The 19257-nt window shown below is 37.6% G+C and overlaps 1 protein-coding gene across 1 annotated transcript in view; it reads right to left on the bottom strand.

Annotated features, from left to right (window-relative positions):
* LOC145684371 (uncharacterized) overlaps window positions 1–19257 on the bottom strand; it is a 38235-nt gene that overhangs the window by 10951 nt on the left and 8027 nt on the right. The window contains exons 2-5 of the mRNA XM_081756615.1: window positions 18232–18287; window positions 16033–16308; window positions 9143–9650; window positions 797–971 (exon numbers count right to left, since the gene is read on the bottom strand). Of these exons, the coding sequence (XP_081612741.1) occupies window positions 797–971; window positions 9143–9650; window positions 16033–16308; window positions 18232–18287 (1015 nt within the window). The remainder of the gene's footprint in view (window positions 1–796; window positions 972–9142; window positions 9651–16032; window positions 16309–18231; window positions 18288–19257) is intronic.

Genomic DNA, 19257 nt, shown 5'->3' with positions numbered 1-19257 from the left:
TGCAGGAAAAGTTTCCTTCGTGACTTTGTGGTTGTTACAGGATTCAGATATGAGGATAAATTGATGATACGCAAGGTGGACAAAAACGTGAAAATACTCCCAAGAATCCATTCTGACACCTATCTATCGGAGAGACATCTGACAACTGTTTGGAATGGACGCGAACTAGGTGATGATTCATATGGACAAGACTTCGAGTCATGCCTCCTGAATATCATTACGTTTTTATCAGAAAATGGCAGAGGAATTAGGAATTCGTGTCATTCCGCTTCAAGACATTCCTGTGAAAAGCCCAGACGCCAGTCCAATGGATTTTTGTACATTTGTACTATTGAAACGACGCCTTCAAAATCGCCGCCCGCGCAACCTGGATGGTCTATGGAAAGCTTGCAGGGAGGAGTGGAATAGAATTCGCCGGAATTTGCTACAATAGAAACTGTGATGCCGTGTAATAGTCCACGCTGCTGGGGATCCAATCGAACATGATCGGTGGTGGTGGCGCGGTATATCTTAAGGTGAGTACTGTCAAAAATGGTCGGATATAAAGCGAAGAAACTTCTGTACTTGTATGATGTGTACATGTCTGAGGTTCTCAACTTTGGTGCGTAATACGGAATTCACTTCGTATATATATTAATGTTTAACTTACACGAGCGACAAGGTGGTTCCTCGAGAAACACAGATTAAGAGACACTACCCTAGTGTATCACACCATTTCACTATATCCATCGGGTTATCATACATTTAAGCTATTTTCTATTTACTTTGAGCAAAAAAAGTTGTGAAATAGCCTCACCATCATCGCTACTTTCGGAGTCTGACATCACCATAATTCTCTTTCTTTTCTTCTTCGGCAAGCTCTCATCATCGCTGTCTTCTCTCCCCTTCTTCCCTCGGCTGACAGACTTTTTCTTCGCCATCTTCTCTAACTCCTTCACAGATACTTTTACTTCAGTCTCCTTTCGCGTGGACTGAAACATTAGAAACAATAGTTACTGCATGAAGAATGATAGTATAACACGGTTAATTATTAGAATTTTGCTAGTAATTGCCTTACTTTTATATATATATAATTTTAAATAGTTGTCTTTAACTTAACATTTCCATGTTTACTTATTTATTTTCTAAAATACAGGATGTTCCTAAAGTATACGGTCTCATAGGGAATACTGAAATGTTACAAATTTAGAATACACATAGTTACTCAAGTAGAATGAAGTTACGTGTATATTGTAGACTTTTCCCGACGGATCCCACGTTGGGTCTATGACATTTGTGCGCGGCCGTTTGGGCGCAAAACCTTTCATCCAATAGTTTACCTACCTATATATGGGATAATGTATTTCAGAATTAGAGGCCGGGTGTTTAGGCACTGAAAAATTTCGAAACACTTCCATAAATAATTTTGCAAAAACTAAGAACACCATCTTGAACATAGCAAAGTTTCTGCACATCATGTACAACTTGTCTCTACCAGTTATATGCGGCTTAGTTTTGAAAGAATATTTCTTTTTAATAAAATAAGACATGTGTAATAAAGACATCTAATTTGTGTAAAAATACGTATGTTTTTCGTTAATATTTAGTTATTTTAAACATGTGACTATATATTCATACTTCACAAAATGAAATCTCTGAGTTTTACGTCCGACGGTTATGCCGGTGAGGCTAAAGGAGACGGTGATGATGAGTAATGAATGAAATGGTGGAATGAAGAAAGTGGGAGAAAACGGGAGAACTCCGAGAAAACCCACGCACACGGTGTATTCATACTTCACAGTGTACTTCATTTTTTGAGTCAGACATTATAAAGTTATCTTAAAATGTATACAATACTGTACCTATTTTCATTTTTGCACTTCCTTTTTCTATAATAAATTATTAAAACGCATGGTAAAAGAAGAACTGCATTGTTTCCAATAAGGATGTGGAACCTGTATGATAGAGTTCTCAGTGACCATAATTAAGAAAGAACACCACGCCGAGGCTGTTCATCGTGGACTGCAATCGGAGCTTCAAATGGACCATCCATTGATTTAGCGCTTTATTGATGCACTTCGGAGGACACACACACAAAAAGCGGAATTTAGTGTACGAGGCAATGCTTCGAAGAGAAGAGCAGCCCAAGAAAAGAAGATTTCTTTTTCAAGCAGATGAAAGAATTCGCCGTATTGTACAGACTTTTGAAACTGTTGACATTGTAGAATATCTGCGGGGTTTGGCCCGTAATTCCGTCATGGAATGAAAATATCTTGATAAATGTAACATAAGACAAAAAATAAATTATTCAATATATATATTATATTTCACTGTTGTTTCCTTTCCAATTATCTCTGTTGCAAATACATAGTAATTAGCAGTAATATAATGTTATGAATAGCTATGAAGTTATGAATGTAAAAATATGTCTATTACTTTACGTTAGAAATGATTTAAAGGTAACTTCACAGAAGTTTATTTTTGGGTGTTATAGGATGCCTACAGCAAATTTTATTTAAGTCCAATACAGATTCATGCTGAAAAAAAAAAAAAAAAAAATCTGCAGGTCATGGTCACCGATTTTCCTGAAATTAGGATATATTATTCTAGAAACAAAATAATTATATCCGTATTTTTTTTTCTTTCTGCATTATACAAAAATTAACCAGAACTAAACCAAGCATTTAATGCAACTGAGACTTTCAGTGACTGTTTTTACCATAAGACATACTGTAACATAACGAAAATTTAGAGTTGCTTGAAGATTGGGAGTTTGAAGATCGAGTTTTTATATAGGGATTCTTTAGAAGATTGGGAAATATCTATTTTTTGAAGATCAGATTTCACCTTTACATTTTTTTTTTTTAAGTTGTGCAGTTATTTGTGTATATTTGTGATATTAGTGCCTATTCTCAAGTGTTTTAGTGCGTAGATCCGGGTTCTCGTTATGAAATATACTATAACCCATTTAAGTAGTTTACCCTATTCAGATATACCACCTTGAGCCCAAATGTTTCGTGCCTAAACGTCTGCGCCCAAATGTCCTGCTCCGTCCCACGTTAAGCTGTAGGTCTACGTGTAATGTAGCCAGAGGTCTGAAACTCAAATACATGCATCTATCCTTGGTTTCAGGTAGAAATGTTAGAATAAATCAAAAATGAAGTTCGTTTTTTTTTTTTTTTTCAGGTAGGAATGTTGCAAAATAATTTACAAACAAAGAAGATCACAGTTCAAGGACAAAAAAAAAAAGAAAAAAAAATACTAACAACTTACATGTTCTTTTATTATTGAATACAAGTTAAATGTTAAAAAAAGTATTTTAAACATTATTAAGTTTAAAAAATTAGCGTAGAAGTGTGACACTTTTTTTTTATTATTATCAATGGTCTACACCAATTTGTTTTTAAACATTTAACTCGTATTCAATAATTTTAAAAAATGTAAGTTGATAGTGTTTTTTTTTCCCTTTAACTGTGATCTATTTTTGTAAATTATTTTCCAAACTTTTATTCGTTAAATTTGAAGGTCTTGCGTGACGGAAGATGTTGATGCATTTAAATAATATTTAAACATTATTTTTTTTGTGATATTAATACATAAGAATTTGAGCTACTACATTCGCGGGGAGACTAATTTCAAAGTGTTATAAATTGTGGTAAAAATGTGAAGTTTTCTAAATTTCGACAAACTAACTTATTTATGTATTTAAGAATCACTAGATACAGCTTGGGAAGGTATCGTCCAGAAGCTGCTTACTAGGTAACATCCTGGCATTTGCCTGAGAAAAACCCTGGGGAACCCCAGTCAGGGTGAGCGGCAGCGGGAATCGAACCCACGATTTCCCGAATGCGAAGCCAACACTTTACCACTTGAGCTACTTTGCTCGCTGCAGATGCACGACAGGAATTTTTTTTCTTTTTTTTTTTACGACTTGAAAAAACAATTTCAATTTTCTTGGCCCAACGTATTCCTCATATCTTCTGTGGAAAGTTAAAAATAACTCTTGTGAAATATTGCAACCTCGTTAACTTTCTTTTAAGGTCAGCAAAGTACAACGAATTTTCCATGCTCGTATCAATACCTGAAGGTTCAACAGGGGGCATCAATGTGACATTCGTTGGCATAATGCTTTTCACACCTGAAACAACAGCTATAATACATTTATATTCTACTTATTATATGCTATGTGTATTCTGCATCTGCAACATATAAATATTTCCTATGAAATCGAACTTCGGAACAACCTATACATAAACCACAAATACACGTGGTAATCTATATGAATCCGGTCAGTTGTGCAAGCTGAAAATTTCAGCACTTACAGAGCATTCAGGATTTATTATAGTATCTAGAATTTGCATCTTAACTAAGTTCACATTCTTTAATTCTAGAAGGGATGAGTGAGTGTTTGCCTATGTATTAAGCTGATGTTTCCAATGTAGTTTCAATGTCATATCAAAGAGGTTTTTTTGGGAAATATAAATATTCCAAAACTTACAACTTTCATCCTTAAAAATTCGACTTTTAGTCCAAATACTATCACTGAATTTGGAAAATGCGATTTGTATTTAACGTTTTGTTACTCTGATATAACATCACAAAAAGCGATCACATGGATGAGCTCCAGTAATCTTAGAAAAACACACCATTAGATGTCTGTCATCCTCAGATGCAAGTTCCATACACAACTGGCATTATTGTGCTTTTTCTTCCCATAGGCTGCCCGCTTCTGTACAGTGTTTGTACCACGCATGAATTGAATTGCCACTAAATGGGTTTTTAATGAATTGGGAATGAAATGTACAGTGATTACAGCCTTAGTTAGGATAAGGAATTAGATTTCTGGGTTTTTTAGCATCTATGGCTAGGTTAGCCCGTCACGTATGAGGGATAACTTCCTGTGGCAATTACACTACCCGAAGGTAGGGAAGGAAGGAAGCGGCTTGGGATCTGTGTTTGGTACCATCCCGGCATTTGCCTGGTGTCAATGAGGAAAACCTATGAAAACTTCATTAAGAGTCTTCATCCCGGCGAAATTAAAATACCGCTAATTTTACAGTAATTATGTGATATCTTCAAATAGATAAACTAACTAACTAACTCTATGGCCTATGGAACCCGCAGGTTCAGTGCCGCGTTCACAAAAGCTCTCCACTGACTTCTATCCTTAGCTAATTGCATCCAGTTTCTACTTTGTATTCCTATCTCTGCGAGATCCATCTTAATATTATCCTCCCATCTGCGCCTAGGTCTTCCTAATGGTCGTTTTCCTATGGGTCTTCCAGTCAAGACTTCGAAAGCGTTTCTACTTTCTTCCATTCTAGCTACATGACCTGCCCACCTAAGCCTCCTAGACTTGACGACCCTAACAATGTTGGGTAAGCCGTATAAACTATGTAGTTCCTCGTTATGAAGTTTCCGCCATTCCCCATTCTCGTTCCTCTTGGGTCCGAATATTCTTCTCAGGATCCTGTTCTCAAATACTTTCAGTCTATGTTCTTCCCTCAGAGTAAGTGACCATGTTTCGCAACCATACAGAACAACAGGCATGATTATCGTTTTATATATTTTAAGCTTCAAATTCTTCGACAGAATTCGCGACGACAAGAGATTTTGAACCGAATAGTAACACGAATTCCCTGCTTTTAGTCGACATTTAATTTCTTCGTGAATATGATTTTCATCTGTTAATATTGATCCTAAATATTTGAAAGTATCCACTTTATCAAAAGTATTATTTAATATTTTAACGCCCCCACAATTTGCCGTATTACGGTCCCGACGCACTTCCATGTATTTAGTTTTCTCTGCATTTACTTCTAAACCCATGTCCCTGCAAGCATTTAATAAGATCTCTGCATTTATTTCTACTGTTCTCCTATCATCCCCTATTAAATTTACATCATCAGCATATGCCATCACCTGGTGAATACCGTTCAACTGTAGGCCCTGGTTGCTATCTTTGATTTTCCTTATAGCGTACTCCAGAACAAAGTTAAATAATAATGGCGACAACGCATCTCCTTGTTTCAGGCCATTTTGGACGTGAAAGCTCGTGGACAAAAATTTTCCTACCCGGACTTTACTTTGGGATTCACTTAAGCATATCTTAATTAATCTAATTAGCTTTCTCGGTATTCCAAGTTCTGTGAGAACGTTGTACAATGTTTCTCTTCTAACCGAGTCGTAAGCCTTTCTAAAATCAATAAATAGTTGATGTACCGGGATATTGTATTCCCACTTTTTTTCGAGTATTTGGCGAATGGTAAATATTTGGTCGATAGTTGATCGATTTCGTCTAAATCCGCACTGATAATCTCCAATAATTTCATCTGCGTATGGGGTCAGTCTTGCTAATAGAATATTTGAAAGGATTTTATAGGATGTTGACAGAAGAGAAATGCCTCGATAATTATTACAGTCAGTTTTGTCGCCTTTCTTGTGAATTGGAACAATGATTGATTCTTTCCACTCTTGTGGCAATTCTTCCTTGTTCCAGATAAGGAGAATGAGTTTGTGTATCTTGTTCCACAATTTTTCGCCTCCAGCTAAAATTAACTCAGCCGGAATTTCATCCACACCCGGAGATTTGTGTTTCTTTAATTTCTTTATAGCGGCTTCTACTTCTATTCGATTGGGTTCTGGAATATACGGTTCTGCGGTGTGTATCTCCTTTTCTCCACGCGTATTAGTTTTTGGCTGCGTGTTCAGCAAATCGTCAAAGAAATCTTTCCATCTATTTAAGAGGCTATCCGTATCAGTGAGAACTGTTCCGTCAGCTTTCTTTAATATATAAGCACGAGGTTGATAGCCTTTCTTAAATTCGCTGATCCCCTTATACATGTCCCGAATATTTTTATTTTTACTATTATCTTCAAGTTCGTTAATTTTAGCTTTCAAAAAATCGCGTTTCTTTGTTCTAAAAGTTTTGGAAGTTTCCCGCCTGATATCTGCGAAATTTTGTGTAGTTACTTCATTCGGATTTTGTAGCCACCGTAATTTTGCCTGTTTTCTCTTCTCTGCTAGTTTAATGCATTCTTGGTCGAACCATGGTTTGTTCCTACGTATTTCCGCGTGTCCCAATTTTTCTATTGCTGAACTTTTAATGCTATCTCTAATTTCAATCCAAGTATCCTCAACACTAGTGCTTTCCGAGTCTTCTAAAACCGAGAATCTATTCGAAACTTCAATCTGGTATTCCTTTCTTACATGGCTCTCTTCTAATTTCTTTAAATTAAATCTCTCCGTTTTCGGACATTGAATATTACCTTTATTGAGCGATAATCTCTCCCGTATTATCGCTACTACCAGGTAGTGATCAGTGTCACAATCAGCCCCTCTAAACGACCGGACGTCAATTATGCTAGATTGTCTTCTTCTATCTACTAAAACGTGATCAATTTGATTATGCGTTTTTCCGTCTGGTGATGTCCAAGTGTATTTATGAACGTCGCGATGTGGGAATTTTGTACTCTTCACGATTAGGTTTTTGGATGTTGCAAAGTTCACGAGTCTAACACCGTTGTCATTACTTTCCTTATGCAAACTTTCGTTCCCTATAATCGGTTTGAAAATATCCTCTCGTCCTACCTTCGCATTGAAATCCCCTAATAGAATCTTCATATGGTATCGCGGGAGTTGGTCAAATATCCGTTCCACTTCTTCGTAAAAACTATCCTTTATATCGTCACCCTTATCTTCAGTTGGAGCATGTACATTTAAAACAATAATATCACACCACCGTCCCTTGAGAGTAATAAAAGAAAGCCTGTCAGTAACAAATTCAACCCGTTTAATTGCTGGTAATATTCGTTTGTGAACGAAAAACCCTGTTCCTAACTGGTGATTTTTATTTCCTTCCCCGTAAAAGAACGTAAAATTTCCGGAATTCTCAGATCCATTTCCTTCCCACCTAACTTCCTGAACTCCTACTAAGTCCATCCTGTATTTCTCTAACTCACTCGTAACAGATTTTAACGCGCCTGCCCTATAAAGACTTCTAATATTCCATGTTCCAAATCTCATGTCCATTTTCTTTTGCCGAGGTCGTGCCAAGTTATCAGTCCTTGTCCGAGGCTTTTGTGAATGTTTCTGAACAAATACCTTTTTTTACAGGATGAGGGTGTTAGCCTTACCCAAACCCCCAAGCTGGAGGACCACTCCTAGTCGGCTGTCCGCGACTGCTTATTCAGTATATTCGCAGCTAACCTCTATATCTAGAGGCCTTCTCCTCGATCCGCAACCTGAGGACGCGCCATGACGTGGTGACAGGAACCCACGTTACACGGCTTCAAATAGATAAAAGATAATTTAAATATGGAACAAGAGCGCCCTAGACAATATTATTTTGCGTGAGGTACCGTTATCACAAGTCACCTAGCGGCTTTCCGTTTTCAGATGTTTAGAAACGCGAAAATAAATGCCAATTTTCAAAATGGCTCGAAATCGAAAGCAGATAAGTGAGTTGTGATAACGGTTTCTCATGTAAAATAATGTTGTCTAAGGCGCTCTTGTTCCACATTTCGATTGTCTTTTATCTATATGAAGATATCACATAATTACTGTAAAATTAGCGGTATTTTAATTTCGTCGGGATGAAGACTCTTAAGGATTACTAGGCCCGAAAAAGCTTTTATACTTTTTCGTACGAGTGTCTCCACCAGAAATCGAACCCAGGACCGCTCGCACCAAACACGAAAGCTGATGATGAGTTGATTTTTGAGTTTAACGTCCCTTTCAGCAGCGAGGCTATATGAGACGGGACCTACTGATTAACGTGGAATCCGAACCACAAGAGCTCCCGCTGGGAATCGAACCCGGGTCTCCCAAAAGACGAAAGTGTTAGCGACTATGCTACGCAGGGTCACGATTACAGCCTTAGTAACGTAATACATATGTCAAAACATGTTCGAATGCGAATGGCTGTAACTCGCTACAACAGCTGTATGCCGCACGCATTCTAGGAATCAAATTTGTTCGAGCATGTCAGAACATGATTGAATGGGAATGTCCGTGTCTCACCACCACAGTGCTACAACGCATACATTCCAGGAATGAAACTTGTCACACACACGTTACAGAATACACATAGTATTACATTGTATCAATGCTACGTAAATAAAACAGGATGGTATTTCAATAAAACAGTCCTATATATTATTACCTGATTTTCCTGATCGTTTGTGGTCTTTTCAGATTTCTTAGCTGCTTGTACCGCAAACATTCCTTTGATTCCATTTGCTTTACTTTGTTTCTGTTTATCATTTCCTGAGGCATCTTTACTTTGGTCAGTCGTCGTAGGGGAACTATTTTTACCTTCTGCAGGTTTCTTTTTGGCTTGGTTTGCGAACATTGCTGCTATACCTTTCTTCGCAGTTTGCGGGCCGCTTTGCTCTGTCTTCTCGTTGCTTTTACTTTCAGTTTCGGACGAATTATTTGAGGGTTTCTTCTCAGCTTGAGCTGCAAACATGGATGCTATTCCTTTCTTCCCATCTCCTTTCGCGCCAGTTCCTGTTTCAGTCTTTGTCTCTTTTTTTGAGTCTAATACAGCATTGGACTTTGTACTATTTGATTTATTACTATCGTTGGTGGTAACTTTAGTGTTTATACGCAACTTAGCAAGCTCTTCTGCTGTCCGAGGAACGGCTTCTTTGCAGAACACAGATGTAAACCTAGAGAAAAGATACACATTTTATTTTATTTATTTACTGTCTCCCAATATCTTGAGATGTATTTTGACGAAAGACGCGTACTGCACGTGAGAGATCAGGTCGAGAATTACCACAGCCAATAAAGCATTCAATAAGAAAAGGTCACTCGTAACTAGCAGCCTTAATATTGGACTAAGGAAGAAATTGGTCAACTGCTATATATCGAGTATTGGACTTCATGGTTCAAAGACTTGGACATTACGGAAGTTAAAAAAGAAATGTTTACAGAGCTTCGAAATGTGTTGGAGGAAGATGAAGAAGATAAAATGGACAAAACGAGTAAGTAACAAACCGAAGACGTTTTAAAACGGATAGGAGAGAAGAGGACGCTTCTAGCCAGCATCCTTCGTAGAAAGGCCAATTGGATTGGACATATCTTACGAAGGAATTGTCTTCTTCATACCAATATAGAAGGAAAGCGAGGAATAGGAAGAAGAACCCATGTGATCGATGATTTGAAAAGTGGAAGAAGATATTGGGAGTTAAAAAGAGGAAGCCGAAAATCGAGATACATGGAAGAAACATTTCAAGGCCCACCCTGAAAGTTAAGAAGAAAAAAAGGGGGGAAAATACAGTCTCATTAGTCCAAGTACCTGCCAAAAAGGCAAATACTTAATAATAATAATAACAACTCTCTCCCAGACAATCATATCCTATTATACTATACCAAAATTCTACCCCGAGCTTATTGTAACGGTACATGTTCAAATTCTGTATTTCGTATAAAGAAGGGGTACAGTGACTCAGTGGTAGAGCCCTTATCTTTGTGTGTGGGGGTCCCTGGTTCGATCACGAGCCAAATACGTTTGTGGTGGACGTCATCGTGTCTGTGGGTTTTCTCCGGGTACTCCAGTTTCCTTCCACATTCCCATTTCACAGATTATTTGATCATTATTCACTTGCATTAATCATCATCCGTCTCCCTTAGCCTAAAAGAGCATTCGATCATCATTCATTTGCCTTGATCATCATCATCATTCGTCTCCCTTAGCCTAAAAGAGCATTCGATCATCATTCATTTGCCTTGATCATCATCATTCGTCTCCCTTAGCCTAAAAGAGCATTCGATCATCATTCATTTGCCTTGATCATCATCATTCGTCTCCCTTAGCCTAAAAGAGCATTCGATCAACATTCATTTGCCTTGATCATCATCATTCGTCTCCCTTAGCCTAAAAGAGCATTCGATCAACATTCATTTGCCTTGATCATCATCATTCGTCTCCCTTAGCCTAAAAGAGCATTCGATCATCATTCATTTGCCTTGATCATCATCATTCGTCTCCCTTAGCCTAAAAGAGCATTCGATCACCATTCATTTGCCTTGATCATCATCATTCGTCTCCCTTAGCCTAAAAGAGCATTCGATCAACATTCATTTGCCTTGATCATCATCATTCGTCTCCCTTAGCCTAAAAGAGCATTCGATCAACATTCATTTGCCTTGATCATCATCATTCGTCTCCCTTAGCCTAAAAGAGCATTCGATCACCATTCATTTGCCTTGATCATCATCATTCGTCTCCCTTAGCCTAAAAGAGCATTCGATCATCATTCATTTGCCTTGATCATCATCATTCGTCTCCCTTAGCCTAAAAGAGCATTCGATCAACATTCATTTGCCTTGATCATCATCATTCGTCTCCCTTAGCCTAAAAGAGCATTCGATCAACATTCATTTGCCTTGATCATCATCATTCGTCTCCCTTAGCCTAAAAGAGCATTCGATCAACATTCATTTGCCTTGATCATCATCATTCGTCTCCCTTAGCCTAAAAGAGCATTCGATCAACATTCATTTGCCTTGATCATCATCATTCGTCTCCCTTAGCCTAAAAGAGCATTCGATCATCATTCATTTGCCTTGATCATCATCATTCGTCTCCCTTAGCCTAAAAGAGCATTCGATCATCATTCATTTGCCTTGATCATCATCATTCGTCTCCCTTAGCCTAAAAGAGCATTCGATCAACATTCATTTGCCTTGATCATCATCATTCGTCTCCCTTAGCCTAAAAGAGCATTCGATCAACATTCATTTGCCTTGATCATCATCATTCGTCTCCCTTAGCCTAAAAGAGCATTCGATCATCATTCATTTGCCTTGATCATCATCATTCGTCTCCCTTAGCCTAAAAGAGCATTCGATCACCATTCATTTGCCTTGATCATCATCATTCGTCTCCCTTAGCCTAAAAGAGCATTCGATCAACATTCATTTGCCTTGATCATCATCATTCGTCTCCCTTAGCCTAAAAGAGCATTCGATCAACATTCATTTGCCTTGATCATCATCATTCGTCTCCCTTAGCCTAAAAGAGCATTCGATCAACATTCATTTGCCTTGATCATCATCATTCGTCTCCCTTAGCCTAAAAGAGCATTCGATCATCATTCATTTGCCTTGATCATCATCATTCGTCTCCCTTAGCCTAAAAGAGCATTCGATCACCATTCATTTGCCTTGATCATCATCATTCGTCTCCCTTAGCCTAAAAGAGCATTCGATCAACATTCATTTGCCTTGATCATCATCATTCGTCTCCCTTAGCCTAAAAGAGCATTCGATCAACATTCATTTGCCTTGATCATCATTCGTCTCCCTTAGCCTAAAAGAGCATTCGATCATCATTCATTTGCCTTGATCATCATCATTCGTCTCCCTTAGCCTAAAAGAGCATTCGATCATCATTCATTTACCTTGATTACCATCTGTCTCCCTTAGCCTAAAAGAGCATAATCGTGGGACGTTAAACTGGAAGATTTCATTTCACTTCATGTATTCCGTAAATTTACGCAAATATTAAAATTTTACGATTGGCTTGAATACAAAAAAACACCAACGTCTGAATTGAATTAAGTCAGTGTTGTTTCCGAAACCTAATTCGGATTACTGAGATAAGATCAAAACTTATTCTACCACACAGACAAGCAAAACACTTAGACCAGAAATTGATAGGCGTACGGAACACATTCGAACACCATCTACAATAGCTGTTAGTGAAGCAATATGTAAGTGCCTTTACATATTTCTTTTTTGGATTGCTTTTGGTCCACACTTAGTGGACCTCTTGAACCACCAAAATCAAAGCTTTGAAGAAAACCCATAAACGTTTGTGCAGTTCTCGAATTTCACACAACTTCACTTTTTGGGATTTCATTCTTGAAAAAGAATTATAAGCATTTGAAAAGTATAAATATTACTTACAAGCTATGCCACTAGTAATTGTAGAAAACGTGTGTACATGTTAAAAACACGTATTCTTCCACCAACGCTTCTCAAAACAGGGTATATTTATATAAACATTTTTTCCCGTAAGTATCCACAATCTTTCTGCAGAAAGACCTTCTTTGCGAAATTTACAGTATTCTTTGTTAATTAATGCAAAAATTACAAGGTTTCATGCTCCGTTCACAGATTAATTAGTGGTTCAGGAATGTCCCTCACGTGGATTAATTATCAAGAATAAACATAGCAGCGGAAGAGTAGTCATTGATGAAGAGGCCATAAAGGGTTGAAATCATCTAATATAATGCAATATATATAGGTTGTTTCAAATCCACAGACAACGTTTGGGAGGTGATTCCTGACACCAAGACAAGACAAAAAGTATAGACCAACCTGGGTGCAGAAATCAGTCATTTTAGAGTTATAGGCGGCGAAAACATGAAAAAAAAAATTAACTTTAAAGGTCCATAGCTCCAAGACTATGGGATCTATCGTAGTCAGGTCAAGACTTCATTTAGGAACTAATATGTACCCTATCCAAAAATCCATGTTTCAGAATCCTAAGGTACTCACGCAACAAGTTTTATGGAGGTAGTTTGGCTACGGGCATATAACTTGAAGCACTCACCAACTACTATAAAAATTGATGCCGAGGTACCGCAGGATTCTGCAACATGGATACTTGGATAGGGCACATATGAGTTCTTAAGTGAAGTCTTGACCCGACTACGGTAGGTCCCATGGTATTGGAGCTATGGACCTGTAAAGTTATTTATCATGTTTTCGACAGCCTATAACTCCGAAATGACGGATTTCTGCACCCAGGTTGGATATATATTTTTTGGTTTCTCTTGGTATCAAGAATCACCTCCCAAACGTTGTCGGTGTTAATATATTATATTATATATATATATATATATATATATATATATATATGACGGTCATTTAACTCGAAGTGGCAACATAGTTGTGAAATGGAAGTAGTGAATCACTCACTTCAAGAAGCTTACAGTTCTTATAGTCCTTCGATGTAGTCTCCGCCAGCCTGTTGAACCATTCGCCAGATGTCTGGTAACCGCTGAATACATGTCAGCCCCACTTTGTGAGAGGGTGTTGACAGTGCGCCTTAAGGCACGAACAATGCTGGGATTGTCTCTGAAACGTTTGCTCCTGAGAGGTTTTTTCATTTCTGGGAAAAGATCAAAATCGCAGTGGTTCATAACCGGGGAGTATGGCGGGTGCTCCAGTACCTCCAAACTCCATCGTCGTAACAGAGTCTGTACTGGATTGCTGTATGGCATCTGGCATTGTCGCGTAGGAGAATTGGTCCAGACTCCAGGAAGTGTAGATGTTTGCGCCGCAATGCTGGTCGCAAATAGTGACTGAGGTATGAAGCATAGTACGCAGCATTGACGGTAACGCCCGGTGGAACTTGATATGACAGGATAATGCCTTCGTGGTCGAATGACATTTTCATCATCGCCTTCACGTTTGCTGGCTCTTGCTTATGCTTTTTCGGTAGTGGAAATTCTGGGTGGCGCCATTCACTCGACTGACGTTTTAATTCAGGCTCGTAAGATCTTCCCCACGTTCCGTCACTTGCAACAATGCAGAACAACAAGTCATCACCTTCCTCATTGTAACGTTGAAGGTGTAGTAGGCGCGCACATTCCCACTTATGCCACTTTTGAACCTCGATCAGAGCATGGGGTACCCATCTGATTGCAATTTTCCACTTACCAAAATCTTGTGCTAGCATGCAGAACACTGATCCAGAAGAAATGTTCAGCTTCTGCGCCAATTCACTACAAGTCCAGCGCCGATCACCGTCAAGCAGTGTCCATAGTCTTGCAAGATGAATTTCTTTCGTAGCAGTTCGCATATGCCCTCCACTGTGAATTTTGTCTGTTGACTGTCGTCTCGCCTCAAATGCTGCAACCCATCTTGTCACTGTCCGATACGGTAGAGCAGCTTCACCACAGGCCTCTACTAATCTGTGAATCGTCCCAGCATTTCGCCCTCGTGCCACCTGAGATTTCATAAACACACGCTGTTCTGCACGCGTGAACATTGCGTTAGGGCGGTATTTCACACAACAATCACTTTAACAATTCTACTCGCCACACACACCGTAATATGAGACCGCAGCAGCGTTGAACTGACTCGTACACATCCACGGGACACACTGCGTTCGTCATTTGTCTCCTGCTCACACGACACTCCAATCGTAACAGTGTTGCCAGTTCGAGTTAAATGACCCTCGTATATTTCAAAACCTCTTTTTAAAAAACCCTTTCGGTAGGCCAAGAATAAAATGAGAAGCTAGTACGAAGTTTTATTCGAGGGAAATAATAATGATGATTTAATACATTTGACGCAGAGTAAGGTAGCCTTCACACTAGGATCCTGTGAGCCGCTCGCATAAGTTGAGGCTGTTTGCTTAACACTGTCTTAAATGTACACCTTCACACACGCACTTCGGTGCAAGTGAACCGCCACTTTGAGTGCTATGAAGATCATCCCGCCAGAAGATGACTCGAGCGGGCTGCTGGCGGGGAAGAAAGTAACACGCAGTCTTGTGAGAGCCCTGCACATGTGAGAGTGAACTCAGTTGGAATGGGAAAAAAAAGTGTACAAATATTTGATGATTCTTTTCTCATTTTGGTGTTACTCTGATGAAATGCACATTTTATACTATTATATAGTCCATCAAACGAAGATATATATATATATAGACATCCTGAAGTAAATGAAAAATTTTACCTAATCTTCTCTCAGTTTAAGAAACAGACTGTAAAATGTACATTCTTTCAGTCTTCATCAATTTATAGAATGAACCCACATTATTCTATATGTTCTTTCCCTTTTTTTCTTTTTTCTTTCTTGCAATTTACTGCCAAGATTAAAACTGAAGCTTCTTGACTCTAGCATGGTTGCCATTTTGATATCACAATCTTTTGAGCATCTCGCAAGATAATAGTGTGAAGGCAGCCTTAGACTTACTGACGGATTTTGAATCTGAGGTAATGAACCTTTTATTTGTTAAACTACAGTGTTAAACTAATGGTTTAAAAGAAAACACACACACAAGTGAAAATGCCTTAATCTACTTACTTCTGACTATTAAATCCTTCTTTCTTATTCTGCTGATAATCCACAGTATATAAAATATTCATATCTTTCAACTTGGCCTTCTGAACACTGTACACATGCTCTGAGCACACGGTCTTCATTGTTGCTTTCACTGCTGCCAGGTCTTCTTCCTTCACGATTAACACTCTGTAGGTACTTGCTGAGTCACTCTTCAAGGGTCCTCCCACGAGGTACGTAACATGTAAGTTATCATTGTTTTTCTTGTTTCTTTGTTCTTCGACGAAGGAATACAGCATTCTGTAATAAAGGAATATTAGCATTTTTAATCAAAGGAACACAACATTCTGAAACAAACTAATTCAGATAGCATTCTTCTGAGACAAACGAAGAAATATAGCATTCTGAGACAAAGGAATATAGATAGCATTCTGAGACAAAGGAATACACCATTCTGAAACAAAGGAATTTAGATTAGCAGTCTGAGACAAAGGAATACAGCATTCTGAAACAAAGGAATATAGATAGCATTCTGAGACAAACGACTATAGATAGCATTCTGAAACGAAGGAATATAGATAGCATTCTGAGACAAAGGATTACAGCATTCTGAAACAAAGGAGTATAAATAGCATTCTGAGACAAACGAATATAGATAGCATTCTGAGGCAAATAAAGGAATATAGCATTCTGAAACAAAGGAATATAGATAGCATTCTGAGACAAAGGAATACAGCATTCTGAAACAAACGACTATAGATAGCATTCTGAGACAAATAAAGGCATATAGCATTCTGAAACGAAGGAATATAGATAGTATTCTGAGACAAAGGAATATAAATAGCATTCTGAGACAAAGGAATACAACATTCTGAAACAAAGGAATATAGATAGCATTCTGAGACAAACGAATATAGATAGCATTCTGAGGCAAATAAAAGAATATAGCATTCTCAAACAAAGAAATATAGATAGCATTCTGAGACAAAGGAATACAGCATTCTGAATCAAACGACTATAGATAGCATTCTGAGACAAATAAAGGCATATACCATTCTGAAACGAAGGAATACATATAGCACTCTGAGACAAAGGAATACAGCATTCCGAAACAGCTGCTACTGTTCGTTGATCAGAAAGCAGCAAAATAATAATAATAATAATAAAATGACTTGAATGCTTATCAATTGCACGAAGGTGTTTCTTGGTATCGATTACCGTTTATGCTCTACAGTGATCAATATTGAAATCGGCAATTGTTAATTTCTACCACTCATGATGAATGGATCATTTTCATAATGAACTCTATACCTAACTATTCCTGATAGGGTTCTTACTGATCTGGAGAAGTCTATTTCCCTGGCTTTCCCTGACATTTGGCTCGAAATTCCCTAACTTCCATGACGTGTCGGATGACGTTGATATATAAATAAGAAATAAATAACGGTGAATATTTATATATGAGAACATTTATAATATAGAGACAAATAATAATCAATTGCTCATACGTACACTCATGTCCAAAATTATTATCGCATGTCTATGTATATGTTGTTGTAGGAATATAATTTGATAACGAATTCGCCCGGTATTCCTTATAACGTTAGTATGTGTATAATCGGCAAAGACATGTACGTGGTAAATTTCATGTCAAAAGACCAGTAAATAAGAACAATAAAGCGAAAATAAAACTTTCTTGTCCATTTAGCAACATTTTGTTTTACTCATTCTAATTTTCGTATTTATAATTCTTTTCCTATGAAATTTACCACAAATATACATTTCTCGATTATACACATAGTATCAGTATTAAAAGTACTCTGCAAAATCATTATCAAATTTATTCTTACAAGAAGACAGTTATAGATATGTGACAATCATTTTGGACATGAGTGTACATTCCATTTACGTCCCATAAAAGTCTAAGCAACGTTCCATACTGTGATCATTAATATTACACGTACAAAAAACAGCAATAAAAAAATCGGTATTATAATGGTTGACTAAGCTGAAATTGGTATACAATTAATGTTAGAAAAAATATATTTTACGAAATTTCCCTGACTAGTAGGGACTCTGCTCTACATCCTAACCAGGAAAATTGGCTGTGATTTATTAAAGTTTTTTTTTTTTCTTTCTTCGGTCGGACATACAGAGAGAGAGAGAGGGAGAAAAGGGATACTGCTTGATATATCTAACTCCTTGAAAATTGATAATACTTACTGTTTAGCTGTATTCACATGCACTCCCAAGATTTTACTCAGCCATTTGTAGGTGACCTGGAATATAAATAACTTCCTCAACACAAAATAATCAAAAAACCGTTTACAAGATCTAAATCTGGATCATCAATTTGAAGCATCAAACAAGACAAATACTGAACTATGCCTGCCTAATTTAAAAAGACATCTTGCCTAAACATCCTTGTGTTAATTTTAAAAGAAAGGTTTCAATGGTTTTTCTGGGTCCTTCCGTAAAAATTGTTCCGCTATGTTCCTAAACTAAAGACATGGCAAACTAGTTCATTCCTAAGAATCTCATATGTCGAATCAAATGAGGGGCCGCGGTGGTTCAGTGGTAGAGTGTTTACATCTGGTACATGAGGTCCTGAGTTAGATCTCAGCTTGCCCAGGTGAATCTTGTGGTGGACAAACACCGCGTCCGTGGGTTTCCTCGGGGTTCTCCCGTTTCCTCCCACTTTGTTCATTCCACATTTCACTCATTTCCCATCGTCATCGCCTCTTTTAGCCTAGCCGGCATAACCGTGCGACATAAAACTTAAAAGATTTCATTTCATTTTTTTTAATCAAATGAAAAACTATACTATTACATTCTACACTCCTAAGTTGGATAGGACAAAATTAATGAAAGTAAAATTTTCTTTTAGAAAGCAAAATTAACTCAAAGATGTTTAGGCGAGATATCTTTGTCTTCTATTTATTGAATATGCATCGATTAGCAAATATGCCTACCATAATTACATCTAACTATAAGAGGACAATTCATTGCAAAAATAAATTATATGAAGTTACACAATTAGAACATTTGTAACAGAAGAGACGCAGTGATTTGACTATATTATTCCGGTTTATCCATTATTGTGATTTTTGCTTACATGATTCTTAATGTATTCAAACCATTTGTAATTGGACACTGAAACAAGTCTGGTAAGAACTGCATTGTTCCCAGATTTCTATTAGTATTATTTGTATCATATCGTGAGAGGTGTAAAATTGAAAGGATAAAACT

This window comes from Thermobia domestica, chromosome 4 (assembly GCF_964235325.1).
Source record: "Thermobia domestica chromosome 4, izTheDome1.hap1.1, whole genome shotgun sequence".
Taxonomy (NCBI): Eukaryota; Metazoa; Arthropoda; class Insecta; order Zygentoma; family Lepismatidae; genus Thermobia; species Thermobia domestica.
Note: the sequence above shows the minus strand (reverse complement) of the source record. Positions and strands in the feature narration are given on the sequence as shown.